The sequence below is a fragment of the Corvus cornix genome, chromosome 6 (assembly GCF_000738735.6).
Source record: "Corvus cornix cornix isolate S_Up_H32 chromosome 6, ASM73873v5, whole genome shotgun sequence".
Lineage (NCBI taxonomy): Eukaryota > Metazoa > Chordata > Aves > Passeriformes > Corvidae > Corvus > Corvus cornix.
In genome coordinates this window covers 18,525,133-18,542,639 of record NC_046336.1, presented here as the reverse complement: position 1 = coordinate 18,542,639, position 17,507 = coordinate 18,525,133, and the positions used below count along the sequence as shown (strand labels likewise).

Sequence of the window (17,507 nt, the reverse complement as noted above, 5' to 3'; positions counted from 1 at the left end):
AGTGGAGCAGGAGGCAGTCCTGTACCCCCTTTGCTTGTGCAAATATAGTTACCCTGAGCAGCTGTAAACATTAACAGATTTGTCTTCATTGCGGCTCTTGTTCCTCCCTTAGCACTCGTGCTGTGTGTGTGAGTGAGCCTATCTGTGGTTCATGGACTTTACTACTGTGTACCAGAGACACACACAGCTGTTACAGCACCAGTAAGCAATGCAAAGCACAACCTCACACATAGCTCAGTGATTACCCTCAGGAACATGCAGCTCTTTAGAAAAGAGGCAGAAAATGATGCATGGACTCTCCCAAGCCCAACTTTCTCACCTTGTCACTGCCCCCCCAGCCCAGAGGCCATACTTGCATCTAAGGTATTACTCTGTTTTGGAAAGTGAACCCCAAGTGCACAAACCAGACTGTCTAGAAGCTCTGCTCAACATAACATTAAGGTGGTTAGAATTTGTCTCGGAGAGTGATCATGTTTGCTTGTACTGCAGTGTACTGTGGTACCCCACAAAACAGAGCCATCTCTGATGTATCTGCAGGAGGAACACCTGGGCAGTGGATCAGTCATACCATGGGTGCAGACACCCACAGAGTGACTGTACAGTGACTCTTTCTCAGGCCTCATCGACCAGCCTCCTCCAGGCTTTCAGAGAGGCCCTACACCTGCTGATATGCCCAGCACAGCCATCAGCCAGCAAGAGTGGGCAGCAACCTACAGCAGAACAACATCTTAGAATCAACTTTGGGTTTGCATTTTTAAGCCATTTAGTCCAAATCAATTTTCAGCTAGACAAAATGCAGCAGGTACCAGTGTACTTAGCTTTTCTTGACTCCACCCCTGGGACTTTCCAAGCTTGAATCACTAACAGAACCAGACTTTGACCAGATTTTTCACTGACATTGGAAATGCCCCTGATATGTACTCAGCCAGCACAAAGGAAGTAATAGGAGAAATCACAAGCAGGATTTTTAACAAAAAGGTGCCAATAGCCTTAGAAAGATGCACGAGTGACACCACTTCAAGAAGGTTTTGGTACCCATTAATGTCAGGCTGCTCAGTTGTAGGTTGAATGACAGCAGTATAAAGGATGCTCTAATTTAGATTGAGGATGACTAAAGTCTTCTAGGGAGAAGAGGCAGCCCCATTTTCCATCTATGAGCTTGTGAAGTCTGGCCCTATGTCTGGAAAGTTTCAGCCAAGAGCTGACTTCTTTGGAGCATGAAAGCCTATGGAAACCAGGTTCTCAAATGCACAGCAATTTCCTTTCATGGCTTTCACTTCTATAGAATCTTTTCAAGACTAACAAAAACAGCATAGTCCATTAGGAATTTCATCCCAAAGTACGCATTTGTTTGGTCTTTCAGCCAGGAACTTGGAAATCAAGTGGAATCATTGAGGAAATAGCAGACCAAACACAGAGATAGCAATAATACTATAACCATATAACACAAGTACTTAAATTTGAAGAAAAGCATACCCTTTAGACCAAACAGGAGAGGGGTATCCTGCTTCAAGGCTACAGAATGGATACCTTTCTCCAACCCAGTCTGTAAGCAGAACTATGTAGAACTGGAACTCTGATGAGGACCCAGTTCAGAGGTTTTTTTTTTTAATGTATAAAAGAAATCACCAAACTCACTTAGTACTGTGCTTTCCAGATCTGAACATTACCCTTATACAAATCTTTTAGCTTTACACCCATTCCTAAAAGCACTTGGCCCTACCTTCCAGGGTCTTACCAGAGTTCCTTGCCCCAGCAGCTGCTGTGCTTGCAGACAGGCTTGCACTCTCACTGTGAAATCATAGGAGTTTCATCCTGCAGGTTTTAAGCCATTCTGTAAACAAGACCAGAGGCCAGGCACTACCTTCCGCTGCTCCATTTCCCTCCCCCTCTTCTTCCTTTTCTTCCAATTTATCACTATTAATCACCTCACCTGAAATCAGATCTCTGAATGGGAGAGCTGTGCAAATTTGCCAGCAAGCCAATCCAAACAAAGTTATTGTCTGTTTATTAATGAGGTGTGAGAAGGGTGGGTCAGATGGGGAAGGCAGCAGTTTAGAGCAAGGAGAGCATCTGTAATGGAAAAATAAAGTTGCTAAAGCCCCCCCAAAATTTTACTCACCTACCTGGCAGCTCACTAGTCACCCTGCCCATTCTTCTTATGCCTTTGAATCATGTTTCACAGTGAAAATGACCCCAAAATAGGTTTATTTCCATTTGAAAATCATTATCTCAATTTAATTTTTCAAGTTTCATGGATATGAGCCAAGTACAATAAGAGAAATTTCACGTCTTACGTTGTGGGGCATGTTCAATCACAGAAGTAGCAAAAGGATAAAGATTCAGGGCTTGATTCTCCTCGGGACCTCAGCGTCAGTGGTGCCTGTGCTGTGGGGTCTCTGCCCAGCCGTTTGCAGAGGTTAGCGAAGGGTGTGGACTTTGCTTTTCCCAGCAGCTTTGCTGCCTAGGGACCCTCTGCTGCAGGTGGGAGAGCCAGGGTGAGGCACCAACAATTGCCCTGCCTCTGCTCTGCCACTGACTCTGGCTGAGCATTTTTCTGCTCATTCCTTTTTTAGCTAGTGCTGGTGCCAAGGAATTCCTCCCAGCTGCTCTAACAACCATTCCCCACACAAAGCAGGCAACTGCTCTACTTGTTTAAGCCCAAAGGCCAATAAAGCAAGCACCCTCTGAATCAAAACGGTAAGAGGCAGCTCACTTGGGTCTGTTGGGAGCATGACAGATGCCAGGAGTTCACATGCCAGCAGAGGGTGGTATGCAGCATTCAGCAAGCCTTTGGACGCTCGGCTGTGAAGTATTTTGTGCATGTGCCTATCTACCTCTATGGAAATTGGTTTTTGTGTGCTCCTTGATGAAACAAGTACAGGTGTTTGTACACAATTAGACACAGTCCTGCCGTTTGAAATGACCCTGCAATGGAGGCAGACTCACACAGAGAAACCTAAGAGAGAATAAAAAAAGAAAAATTTTCTCACATCCCGGCATGTGTCTGAGTCCAGCTGTTTGTAGCAAGGCAGCAACATACCCTTTACTGCTTGCAGTCTCCCAATTATTTGTGTCAGAGCTGAGCAAAATCCATGGCCTTCTTGGTTGATTTTTGTTCCCTTCCCACTGCTGCAGAATTGCAGTGACACCACTGAAGTCAGTGTGCTCATGCCAGTCACACAGGTAGCACTGCAATGGGTATCCAGATCTCTCTTGGCAGATGTAGAAAAGGCATCTTAAAATCTTAGCAAAGGAAAACAAAAGCAAAGCGACCTGAAGTATTGCTTCCCTCTCCCAAGACATGGCTGCTGAGGCCAGACCCTGGCAGAGTGGCATCATGCAAACTGATGAGGCTTGGCTGAAAACACACTGACGAGCTGTTTTTACGCTTATTTCCCACTGTTAAGTTAGGGCTGCTCCTGAACTACCAAAAATACTGGAATGCCAGACATGAGTCATGTGCATGGCCAGGACCAGGAGCTTCTGCCCCAGGGGTTGCTGCAAAGGTACCCAGAGAGGAAACCTGGCAGCTGCTAAGTCTGAGAGCAGCCAGCATAGCCAAAATTGCTGAAACTGCCTGGCCAGGAGTGCTGAGCTGTAGTGTTCCAACAGCCAGAGCTGGGCTCTGTCCTTGCAGCAAGCAAAACTGAGGTGCAAATGGAGGGCAGAGAAACAGTCATAACTTGATTAGCCTGCACTAGCTTCACAGGAGGGAAGGAAAGGCCACCCCACAAAAACAACTGTGCGCAGTTGGTGAGCCCCGAGGTGCTCCATCAACCCTTTAGAGCCCCTTGGCACCAGCAGGCTGCAGTTCAGACCCATGGGGAGCAGACTACCACCACCCATGCATGGCTCAGGAAAAGGAGAACAGGATTTATGAGGGATGCAAAATCACACCCTCCAGATAGAACTTCCAGGAGACCACAGCAGAGACGCTGTCTGAGACCACCTGGGAAGCATCCTGCCTTCTCTTCCCAGGGGATGCTGGGTCCAGCTGGCCTGGGTTAGAGGCAGACCTACTCCTTTGCTCCTGTGTATGGCTGGGAGGGAAATGAGCTATTTTGTATTTTGATTTGTGAGTCACTTCAGCAATACAAACCATTAGTGTTGGAAAAAATAGAGAGCTGGGAAATTCCAGAGCCTGCAGAGTTACAGTTTCTCCCTGCCCACTTTTTTCCCTTCAAGGCACAAGTAGTCCCTGGCCATACCTGCTAGCATGGGAAGAGACAGACCCCACCAGGGTCTCTCTCACTGTCCTGGCAGAGGGGCTGTCATTCCTGGTGTTTCAGACACAAGCTGTTTGCATTCCTGGAGCTGGAGTTTCCTGGTGAGGTATAGTAGAGCCAAGTCTACCATTGTGAGGTTGATGGCTTTCAAGGCTTTTTAACTACCTTCTGAAGGCACTGTCTGCTGAGGACATTGCAGCATTTCCCAGTTGGAGACAACAGCTTCACTGATGCGTTGAAATCCCTTTATCACTGAAGATCCCAACACACCTCACACAGGCGCATCAGAAATCCAGGAAAGAATAGGAAAAAAACTCCCAAAAGCTGAACTAGGACCAACCTCTACCCTTAGGCCCATTCACTGTTAACTAAGCTATTCCTGATGCAAGAGGAAAGAGAGGCACAAAGCAGGAACAGTTGTGTTTTTGAAGAGCCATATGCTTGCCATATTTTCCCTTTGGTTTCAATTGGACAAATATGTCTTTGATGATGAATCTTGGGACTCCTGTTTCCACTTCAAAACATCTTTCTATGTACTGAAAAAAACAGAGACTAGAAAACATTCGAGGGCACTAAGTATTTTACCTTAACAGTGCATGAGACATGATCAGTAAGGAAAGAGTTGCTGCATTTAGCAACCTGTGGCAAGCACATGGGTTTTTATTACATGGCTATGTCTTGACAGCTGTGGTCCTGTGTTCTCTGGGAAAACTCATGCTCCCAATCCCTATCCCTCTGCCGTCAGAGGGAAAAGCTTAAGTGTGAGGTATTCTGAGTCACAGGACATAGGGTGTTTCTGCAGGGCTCCTATTTCTACCACGAAGAAACAGCCTGTGCTCCAGAATCACGGCCCAGAGGCTCAGCAAGATGCAGGACACCAGCATGGACGAAGGGCAATGCAGCTGCTCCATGGCAGTGATAGGCTGGTGTGAGGAGAGCTCATTTCGGTGAGCGAACTCTGTGGCTGAGACACAGATCAGCTTATCTAAGGACCTTCAGTGAAGTATTTATCCATACAATAATGCATCTCTGAAAGCTTAACAGGAAATATTTCCCAATCTATGTCACATACAAAACCTTTCAGAAGGAAACCTTTCTGCTAGGGAACTTTTTCATCTCATGCATAATCCCACAGTTTGAGCTGCAGTCAGAAATCAGAGTGATACCTTGCTAGGAAACTCCAGTGCAACCCCCCGTGCAGTGAAAATGTAGGTCCTCTGATGTGCAGGAAAAGGGGAAATTTGTTGCAGAAACAGATGAAACTTGAGATGAGTCCTATCCCAAAGGGCAAAGCATATTCACAGAGTAAAGATCAGACATCTTCCAGCATGGGCACCATGCTCTGCCTGTGGTTTCTGAAGGAATGGGAGGAGAGGGGAAAAGAGCATTTTTTCAGTTCCTGGCTCAGGTTGCTGAAACCAATAAAATTCTTGTTGCTGACTTCCATGCAGCCAAATAGGGTAGGTTGGTGTATGTGAACATGTAAATGCCACTCCTGAGACTGTGAAGTACCTTTGATGAAAGGTTCTAAATCAGCACTAGAGGCTATTTATAGACAAGTCCATAACCAAAGACCTGGATCTGCACATTCCCAGTCCCTGGGAAAGTTCAGGTCAAATCTGAATTTTGTTGTCTCAGGCATGCATAAGCCTAACCAGCCACAGCTGCAGCCAATGTAGGGTTTTTGTTAATGCAGAATAAAAACACCCAGAGCCTTGGCTGCAGGGCCACTTTTGTTTATCTGATCTCTTCTGAGAGCCCAAGCCTGCTTTTTGAGTAAGAAGCAGATGGAAGAACAAAAAAGAGCGAAGGCCACAAAACCATACTGGGTGACTATTGTCTTGCCAGCTTGGGGTGCAGAGCAAGAGCAAGCCAGGCTTTTTGTCAGAGCCCCTGCCTCCATGAGGGAGTAGCACAGCTCCAGGCTGAGGATTTCAATTCCCATTAGCAGCACAGCCAGTTGGAGCTGCCCCAAGGGAAGGGGAATGCCTGGCTCAGTCACCACACAGCTCCCATCTGCTTTGCTGCGATGAATTCATGTGGCTACCAGACCCCCAAAATTCACTGCCCACCGTTTTTTGCAGATGAGGCTCACATGTGCTCAGGGGACTGTGTGTGCAAAGACCAGCCTCCTTTCCCCTCGCACACAGGGCTGTGGCTGCCATGCTGAGCACACTGAGTGCAGAGCACAGCTCAGCAGCTTTGCAGCAGCCTTGATTACCCATAATTGCAGCCTGCTTGGGTTGGAGATTTTTGTGGCCTACCCCTGTTGACCTTCTTGCCTATCTTATGTCCCCCAGCCCTCCTGCCCTCCACCCCCAATCCTCAGTGGGTCTGGAACAGATACAGAGGAAACATTAGAAGTAGGGAGGGACTGAAAATCTGTAGTTTTGTCTGAAGCCTGGTGACTCCAGCGCTTTCAGAGGTGTAGGATTTCCCATGTAATTTCTCTTTGTTAAAGTCTTGAGCTCTGGCATTTTATCTCACATGGATTTTACTTTGTGTCTACATGTTCTATGACTTCAAGAAAGCAGCAATTAGCTCAGGCTCTGCCCCAGGTGTTAATAAATATCTGAGCCCTGACTCCAGCTCAATTTACTCAGCATTTCTACACAGTTTCAAAAAACAATGGCTTACCTTTGAATTAGGCAAAGATCAAAATTCTCAGCCTAGAAACATGAAACTGAGGCACAGAACATACCCTTGTCTCTAATTAAATTAGCAGCAAGTCGAGAGTGGTAATTCTGACAGTCCAACTCCACATTTTTCTCCTGACCATTACATGGCTGAGCTGATTAGAAAGAAGATACCCATTTTAAGATCCCCTCTTAAAATGACCCTGCAATGAAATTCTTTGTAGTGTTTAACCAGTAAGCACTTTTATTGTTGATTCTGAAGCCATTAAGACTACATTATGTTAGATTATAAGATTTTGTCTACATCTCCCACATTTGCATGCAGGCATTACATTTGCAAGGTTTTCTCAGAAAAACAGAGCACGCCCTAAAACGCAGAAAGTTACGCGATTATAACACGGAAGCAGCATGTCAGTTAGAGAAATTTGTACCACATGTACCAGTAACAAACCCACACCCCATGTAAAGCTTCTTTATCCCTCAAAAATCTTACCACCTCCTCTGTCCCTCATCTCCATGCCCCAGCTGTGTATCAGCCCACACCCCCACTGTTTCCGAAAAACCCACATCTTTCTAAACAAACAAAAAAATTAAAAATTGAGTACAGTACATTTTTTCCCCGTAAAAACTGAAACATTTCCTAAAACATTTCTCCCTCACTACCCTTCTCCTCATCCCCCAAATGAAAATTCTATTGTAATCTACACATTTTTTCAAGCACTGTTATACGTTAGGAATCTCTACTGCATTATTCAAAAGTATACCAGTAACAAACTTCTACAAAAACTAGGATGACCCAAAAATTCCCCTTACCCCAAAACTACAGAGAACTGAAAATGCTATACTGCATTATCACACTTGCATGCATGTATCCTGAGCCACCTCTATTTATTCACCTTGAGCCCCTTTTAATAAATAACTGTCCAGCAGTAACATCCAGAAGTGTGCTGTCTCCTCCAAATTAAACTCTATATTTACAGAAGTAGGGCTGTTTTCTCAGTGAAATGTTTCTTTAAAAAAACCCAAACAAACCACAACAAAACAAAGTAACAACAATAAAACCAGCAACGATTAAAGAGAGAAAGTATGTTACTGATCATGTTGTCTGAAGACCAACAGGAGTAAAAAGCATTAGGAGCACCAGGTGCACATGCATTTGAACTGGTACAGTTCAGGAAATAATGTCATTCATTGTTATGCTTACTCTTTCACACGAGAAGCTGATTCTTTTCCTTTTTTTTTTTTTCTTTTTCTATTTAGGACCGTTTGCTCTGCAGGCTACTCCCGCAGATGGCAACACATGCACTGAGGTTGAAAGATGGCTGTAAATATGCTTTGGTCAATGTGGTTCTGAATCAGGTTTAAACACATAGAGTTTCCCTCCCCGCTGCTTTGCACCTTGTGTCATTTCACATCTGTACTAAGTGTGAGCCCAAGGGCCCATGAATCCACATTTTCCTCTAGGATTTGGGGAAACATTAGATATTCACTTTTTGCAAGTGTCAAATAATGCTACATACTGGAAAATACATGGGAACCCTCCCACATGAGAACATTTGTTAGCAGTGTAACTACTGTAATCACAATTGACATATACAAGAGTGCCAAAAAAACCATTGAAACATCGAGCCAGCTAGAGGGATCTTGTCCCTTCATTTATTTTGAAACAGTTCTCAGCTGATGGACACCAATATTAGTGCCTTGATTTCAGCTGGCCTATTTTGATTTATTCCAGGTAAGGATCAAGCTCAACAGATGATAAAATAGCAACCAGTTTCTCCTACTGTGCTGTTACAGTGCCTGAGATCGCTGCAAACAGGTACATTTCTATACAACCAAAGGCCTTTATGTAGCCAGTGCAGCACATTCACTGCTCCCACCGTTGCAAAGGCAATTCAGTTTAAGGCAAAAAAGTTCACCTTCTCTTCCTGCTTTACTGGCAAACTAAATCTGTAGTGCCCCTGTCACGGAGGCTGCAGCCAAAACTTGAGTTACACACCAAATGCTTAATTTTTTTACAGTGAGAATGCAGGAAATTCCATTTATGGCAAATCTAATTCTCAAATCCATGGTGGTTCCTGCTTTATCGTACATGAATCTTCACCTGGGATTTGGCAAAGCCTAAACTGTTCCTATTTCTGCTGCACTTGCAAGTTGTGCAGAATTGTTAGTATGTGTTATCTCTGCAAGACTGTCTATTCCAGCAAAGAAGAATATTCTCCTCAACTGCAAACAACAGGAATGTTGGATGTGTGACTGTGAGAAGCCCTCCCTAAGCCAACACCTCCATTGGCACTGGCAGTGATTCAGATTCTACCAACATTAACATCACAGTAAATAGTCAACCCTACTCACCCCTCCCAAGATCTGTACAGGTGCAAGACAAGACAAAATCTGCTTTTTCATTAGCTAAAGTTAACTCTTGACCCACCAAGTCACTGCTTCAATCTCACTGCTGCCTGCTGATAAGAGACTTGGCATCTACAGAGCAGTGGTCTTCCCCAGTCGCACAAGCAGCTAAAGCTTTAATGCCCTGTTTTGTCCCAGTGTGGGAATTGGTTTTATTGCCCTCTGCTATTTCAATTTCTAGTTAGCATTTGCTGGCTAATTATTCTTATACAACCAACGTGAGAAGCTGTTAGGTTCACTGTACACACACATTACAAACGGTCTTAGACCCAGCAAGGTTATTCCAGGGTTTCCATATTACCAACATAATGTCCATCTGTGATCTCTGCTTGTGAAGCACCTTCCCCCACCCTTCCCCCTGCCCTCTCACTGCAGTCATCCAGTTCCTTTCACTGGGGTCAAAAGCAGAGTTTCACCAGAACTGTAGTGGAAAATTGGACTTGTTTTACTTTCACCTTTCAATTGAAAGAAACAGAGATAAGTGATGACTGTGTGTCACACTGGCTGCAAAAGGCCTTTCCATTCATAGGAATGCAACTCTCAAGCAATTTTTGTAAAGCAAGAGAAACGAAACAAAACCCTACACAGTTCCCACACACAAACACAGGCACACACACACACATACGCACACTCTTCTTTCCCTTCCAAGCAGAAATTCATTCTTAGTAACCAAATTATGCAGACCCTATTCAAGTGTCTAAAAAGAATGAGGATAGGGTTGAGTGCATCCCAATTCTCCTTTCTGATCACAATGAAGTCACAGGTCAGCAAAGTACTTGGGCATAAGGAAGTTTCTCTTGACCTGCAGGACATTTTAACCCATGCAGAAGTGCTTTGCTGGCTCAGGCCTAAATTATGAACAGCTCCAAGGCCAGCTGGCACTCACGACCATGATTCCACTACCTGCACCAATATACATGAGGTAAGAGCTAAGCTCAAGAGAGCAGAGCAGTGCAAGAGGAGAAAGAGGCTCTGTGGTTCTTCTGAGTTATGTTTGACAGCCTCAGCTGCATACACACGGCATGTCACAGTGATCAGCATAGACTGATGAGAGCTTGGTGGTGTTCTGCAAGTGGGCCTTCCACTGGAAACATTAAGCTTGATTTCTGTTTGTACCAGTACAACTTTATATGCCTGTAACAACTGCATGAGATCATCTTAAATCTGGAGCAACTGCACAATACAGTTAATGTTTTATCTTAGACTTACGTGCCAATAACTACTGTGATGTGTTACACACCCACACACAGATGGAGAAATAGGTATATGCTCTGTCATAACGCAACATATCATTATTTCTACAACTATCCTAAAAACACAGCCAGTGCCAAAGCAGACCAGCACAGGTTTCTTCTCCAATACAATAGGTAGTGGTGGAGAAAAAGCAAGCTCAGGTATTATTTTGATTCACTAGGGAATGCTCTGGGCACAACCCACTCAGGTATTGCTAAATGAACACTAATAATGGGCTGACCCACAGTCCCGCGTCATAAATTCCCACCTCTGTATGGGCGCTCCCATCGCTTTCTGATGACACCCAGAATTGAGGTCATGGGAGAGCAGCCAAGCATATAAAACAGGGATAAAAGCTCTTACTCTTCACACCATGCCTCTCAGCCACAGGTAGACTGCAGGGTTACATATTAGTGGGATCTGTACTGTCTAAAGAAAGAGCTGCTCAAAGAGGAATTTATGTTTGAATCACAAAAGGATCGAATTCTTCCTGGCAGTAAGATCAAAAGGAAATTTATCCAATCAAATAGCAACAGAATCAGTCCCTCAATGCTGCTGATATAAACAATACATGCTGTTTGCTTACTACAGTGTCTACGCTCAAATTCTGTGTATGTTTGCTTCATTTTGGACTACGCTTTCTGTAAATGAAAACTAAACACCTAGCTAAAATCTTTTTCTCAAAATTCCTCTGAACTTTGGACAAATCTGAACCCAAGTCTTGTACAAAGTCTGAATTTCTAGATAAGAGTATCTCACCTTCAGTGGTTATCCTATGCAACCAAGTCTAAACATATGCAGAGATGGCAGGCTCAAAACTGATTTTTCCAGGTAAAAAAAATATATCCCTCTTCTATGATAGATCATTGAGCTAGATTATTGGCACATAGTCTCATGTTAGCACATTATTGTTATAGGCTTCTCAAAACTTCCATGGAAATTCCACCTGCAGAACAAAAGGCAGAAAGTTATCTTTGCAATTGTTGATCCATATTAACATCTGGATGCAGTACTGTTGGGGAAAAGAAAGCAAATTCCTCGATGAACTATGTTGAACCAACTTGCAGGTGGCAGCTATCAAAGCCACTGATGCACGAGTACCGGCTAAAGTTATTAGTGAATGATCTGACATACCAAGTCAGACAATGTCATATCTAAATAGATCTTCAAATGTATACACACAAAAGCTGCTACTGTATCTAGATGATCATTTTGGTTTGTTTCTATACCCCATAGCTCTGAATCTATCCACTGAATGTTTACTCAGCACGTGTGGTATAAATATATTCATACACTAAAATTGACACTTGGCAATATTTTTTTCTTCTTTTTTCCTTTTTTTTTTCTTTTTGCTGACCAGCAACAAATTCTGATAACTGTAAACCAATACTCAATAAATATGCTGTGTTCAGCAAAGAGACATGTTTTGTCAATCAGGTCTTGCTGCACTCTAAGCCATGGGATGCGGGGGCGGGCGCGAAGGAGGAGGTCCAGGAGGGGCTCGGGAAGGAGGCGGTCCAGGAGGTGGCTGCCTGGAAGGGGGTTGCAGAGATACAGGAGAGGAAGGATTCCTTGGAGCATTGTTGAGGGGAGCATTGTCACGCCCTGACAGCTTCGGTGGTGGGCTGTGAGGGGCAGAGGTTCCATCCGATTTCACACGAGTGAAGTTTATGCATCTTCCCTAGAGGTGAAGAAGAAGTCATTATTAAAAAGCAGGTATTTTGACTCATCAGCAGCTTGTCAAAGGGACTATAAGCAGAGGGGCCAGGCTACATTTCATCAGTATCCTTCACTGGGTCCTAGACATGACATTCAAACCATGCTGTAATAAAGCTCGTACTTCCCTTGATTTTCGGAGCTCCTGCACATAGAGAATAGCTTAGGACTGGCTTAAACCAAAAGGGACCACATTGGGACTGTGATCCCATGCGGTCTCTGCTCTGCTACTAGAGCTATGCAGAACATGCCTAAAGCGACAGCTCCACCTATGTCATGCTTGCCTTGGTGGGATCCTTGACTGACAAAACTGTGCTTGAAAAAAACTCTTACAGGATTATACCAGAGCAGCAACATTAACAGAGACACAATCTGTAGCTCTCATTTTCACCGTGATCCTAGCCTGGCTAATGTCTGTGCTTTGAACATTACACCGGGATAGTATGTGTGTCTTCTGTGCTCCAGTATAGATGTGGCTTCCCTCAGGAACACCAACATAGCGTGGGACTTGCACACAGGGCCCTCCAGTGAGTGTGTTTTCAGGATGGATGTGGGATGCAGGCAGGCAGGATCTGATGGGAGCACTGTGGGTGGAGATTTTAAAACAGGAGTAGATTGGATTTGAAAAAAGCAAGCACTGGGGGTGTCCTAGTCCACTAGGGGCTAATATGCCCTTTAGCCAAAATAAAGCTTTGCACAGGTTCCCACTAACCAAGTTCCAGACAGGAAGAGGTAGAGAGACAGACCCCAAAGACCACCTAGCCTTTCCTGGGGCAAGCAGCCAGGGTAATGCAAAAGCTACATTGTAACCTCGGTGGGACACCTCAGATAGGCTGCATGCTGGGATCAACAAACTAAATTCAGCTCAAGGTTATGACAACAGCCCCCAAGCAAATTCAGGAGAAGGATTCCAAATATAGAAACTTATCTCAAAGCTAAGCAGCTGCAGATCATGATCCTCCCCAGCTACCAAAGGCTGTTGCAGCAGGAATACAAAAACCCACACCAATCACAGATTGCTCTTGGCTCAACGCTGCCTGGCATAAGAAAACTCTGAAGGTGTTTAGAGAATGGGCTGAGTTTCTGTGGCAAACTCACAAATCACAATTTCCTCGGGAAACCAAGCAAAAGCCATCACAGCAGAACCACAACTGTTTTGTTGAGTGACTTCCAATGCCTGCACCTTTGTTCATGAAAACTATTTCTTTAAAAAAAGGGGCATCACTTAAGTCTACACCTTCTCTGAAGAAAGGCAAGCAGCATTTCGAAAGAAGCTTGTGTAAGCTCCAGAGCTCAGAAAATGATTCTACAAATGTGCTAACACCCAAAGGGTACCACCCTACCGCTTACTTGGACTGAATGGCTCTGGGCTTCCAGAGCTCAGCTGCAGGCATGAGTTGTTGGGCATGCTGTTGCCTACACAAGATACTCAGTAGTTCTCTGTCTCAGTTTTCAGCATCACCTCTACACTTAAACAACTGCGTCAATGAGTAGGATAAAACTCTCTTCCTAAAAATCCAGGCTTGCTATGGCAGACTTTGATTGTGAACTGGGTTCGTGGCAATGCTATACTGGGGCCAGAGCCTTTGCATGTGGGCAAGAGGCAAAAGCCGAGGTCTTGGTTGCTTCTGCAAAAAAGATAAACCATTGGATCAAAAAAACCAAGTCAATGCTTTGCTCTACTCCATCACAGAACTCAAGTCCTCATCTGCATCACAGTAAGCAGCCATCCTTGCCAGGTACTTGTCTTCTGCTGTGCTCCACTGTATTCAAAGCACACTTGGACGTTTGGCAGTATTTGCTGACATGCAATGAATGTTACAGATATATTTAACAGCTGCACATCAACTTAATTTAAGAAAACTCAGCTTTGATATTTATAAAATTATGGATTTAGAGTAGCTAAATAATCACTCAGGATGAAAGAAAAAAAAAGGAAAAAAGGTCAGAGGTGCTCAGTAATACAAACCATATGGGGAGGGAAAAATTTAGGACAGAACAATCTCCCTCACGGTAAATGCAAAGCTGCAAGCCCAACACTGGTGTTTTTGCCTACAAGCCTTTCCCGCCTCTCTGTTGTGTCTCTCTCACAAACATCAATTCCAAATATATTCATAGTCTATAATCAAAGGGGATCCCATAAATCTGTTTGCATTACTTTCACTTCAGTTAAAGTGATAGGCGACGTCAAACTGCTGCCAGTTTCTGCCACACTCACTGATTTGTCAGACAGATGGGTAATTTAAAGGCCATGCGCTGCATTGTGTCATGAAAAATACGGTTGAGTGTAGAGAGTCTGACAGACAGAGGCTTGGATGATCGATGTATGTATTGTGACACTTCCTCACAAAAGATTATCAGTGTTAGCCTACAATCTCATATATCAAAGACTTCTGGTGAATACTGGAGCAAATCCTCCTGAGCACTTCAAGCAGCCATTGATAAAATGAGGCCGAACTCTAAGCCAGTGTCGGGATTAACAGCTGAAAAGGGAAAGGGAAAAACAAATGACAATAAATCATAAGTGATAGTTTGGACTTATCAAGTGTGTTTTGTCAAAGGATTTCTAGGTTGAAGAATTAAGCCCTCCACACATCAGTTTCCTAATAAGAGTGCCACTGTTACTCTGCCTAACATGCATATCCCTCTGGGGTTAGTTTATAAAAAAATCCAAGAAATTTCTCAAATAAACATTCTAACCACAGGATTTTTAATATTCTCTGCTTGAAAGAATTAAGTCATTTCCTCTCCAAAGGCATAAAAAGGCTTTTAAACCCTGGCAACACGGACAGAAATGAGGTATCCTGCACACTTATCTCTGCTCTTCCTGCACAGAGGATTAAAAAGGACTAGGAAGCCACCACCACCACTTTAGTAGTGGGAATAATATATATTTTTCCAGAAGCATGGAACACACTAAGTGTCTCAGGGAAGGTGTCAGAGGCGCAAGGTGCAGCAATACCAGGATGATCTCAGGCACAACAGCTGTCGGGAGCTGCTTTATTGTTTTCTAGGAGGCAGATGATCTGTGTGAATCCAGTTCTGCCTGGTCTGGGCCCCGCTCCCCAAGCAGCCGTGCTCAGATGCTGCGACCCACACCGCGTACTGTCATTCAGGCACCAACCGAAGGTCAGCAGTGTGCCATATGGAGTTACGCCCTTACTTCAGCTCACATCTGCACCATCTTCCTAATGCACAATTATTTTGCCTCCCCATATGTCCATCCACTTGTTAGTCTCTTGTTATGCTGCTTGCCAAATTGGCTTTTCAAAAAGTACAAATACTGAAGCAGTGGGACCTGCCCTTGTCCCGACTCCAGCTTTTATCCCAGTGTAACAATCACATGTGCAATTCAGCCACTTTGTACTTGTAGGCAAAGTCTCCTCGACCACCTAGGATGTGTTTTTGTGTGTGGTTTAAGGGGGGCAGGAAGGGAGGAACCTCCTGAAAGCCACTGCATCATGTTGCTGGGCTATCTTCATCACAGTGCTCAGTACATCAGGCCCCAGCACTCATTTCCCCAAAATCTTTAGCTACTACTCAGCAAGTTTTCAACTGACAGAAATGACTGTTAAAGAATCCAGGTAATTCAAAGAGTGCCATGGGGAAGTCTCTTCACCCATGATACTAGGAGCACATCAGCAGAAAGAATTTTAAAAATCCAGGCCATCTGCCAGTAGCTGTCCCTTTTCTCTCTTCATTTTAATATATGCATTGGTGTTTAACAAAAATCAAATCCAGTTTTGTGTCTGTGCATGTCAGTATTTGTGTACACATAAGTATGCCAGTTTCTTATTTTTAGCTACATTAGTTGACCTAATAAAAGACATCCTTCCTGTAATAAATTTCGCTTGATTTTCCATTCGCTCTTTGTTTGGCTTACAGAGTCCCAGTGCTGCAATTTGGATTTGCAGAGGTGGGTATCTGACTGAAAAAGAGTTAGTTTACTGAATTTTCTTGTCTTTGACCTTGTAAGAATATGATACTTGCATTTTAAAATGGATTAAAATAAGTCCTTTAAAATCTAAGCATGGCCATTCAAAACTCTAGACCACCAAATTAAAAACAAAGTTCCTCCTAGTAAGGAAGTATTAAATTATTATTTATTATTTTTACATAAAAGTGTTATTTAGGATGCTGAAATCCAAAATGAACATAATTTCCTTGGGCTCTCTCTCCAATTTTGTTTATGTATGTCACTGGGATGAGTCACCTGGGTCACCAGCATGTAGTTTCACTTCCTAAATATCGATCAATAGTTCAGCATAAAAATGTGAATCTCAAAAGAACAGATTCAGGCTTTTATGCTACTTACAAAACTGCAAGTGGGGGCACATACAAAAAGTTATAATCACTTTAGCTAAGTGAAGGCTTTGATCCACACACCCAGAAAACAATGGGATGTACACCTTTAAGATAAGTGACTTCTGGAAAAATTGAATCTTGGCAAAATTAGGGATTACCCTGTCCTCTAACAAAGAACAAGAGCGTTCTAGCAGAAACACCTACACAGAGTATCCCAAACCAGCCAGTATGGGAAACCCATTTAGCAAATTTATTTATCAGAGGTAGCTTATGGATACAACACTTGTATAGTGAAAGAGATGAAGCAAGGTGGTACAGAGCTCCCAATAGCTGAGTTCCCTGGGCGAGTGTCAGGATTAGCAGCTGGCTCCTCAGGAGCCAGGATCTATGTGCATCAGCCTTTGCCAAGAGCTTCCTCACACTGCACTGCTTCACGCTGACTGTGCGCTCAACATGTCACGGCTCATTAAAACCTTCACGGATTTCCTGGGAATTGCACTGATTACCCTGCAGCATACAGGCTAGAAATTAGTGAGCTGCTGAAACAGTCTGTCATGTAAAACCCAAGGCTGCCTGGTTTCCAGGCACATACAAGTTACTTTTACCAACTCCTGTTCTTACATCTGTGACTCAGATGTCATTTTTATGTTGAAAAATAAAGTATTGGAAGTGTCAGAGATTCCCATATCACCAGTTTGGTGACGGATCATACTTTCAGGTCAATAAATATGTAATTCATAATTATTTTCTAATTATATTATTTAATGATTAAAGTACAAGTATAAAAATTATTTATATGATGGTTATTTAATTAATCATTAACAATTATTTTATGAAATTGTAATTAATTTTTATATTGAGCCATTTTAAGTTATTAGGACTCAAATCAAAATATTAAATATCATCAGGTTAAAATATTTATTTGCATAATAACCTGACTCTCATACATATCTTCCAGTTTAATAAGTCCTCTCTTGTA

General features: G+C 43.5%; 1 protein-coding gene across 1 annotated transcript in view; it reads right to left on the bottom strand.

Annotated features, from left to right (window-relative positions):
- Positions 1–7,091: 7,091 nt before the first annotated feature.
- Positions 7,092–17,507, bottom strand: part of ANTXRL (ANTXR like) — a 58,306-nt gene continuing 47,890 nt past the window's right edge. Inside the window, exon 18 of the mRNA XM_010411242.4 lies at positions 7,092–12,188. Within this exon, the coding sequence (XP_010409544.1) occupies positions 11,958–12,188 (231 nt within the window). The 3' untranslated portion in view covers positions 7,092–11,957. The remainder of the gene's footprint in view (positions 12,189–17,507) is intronic.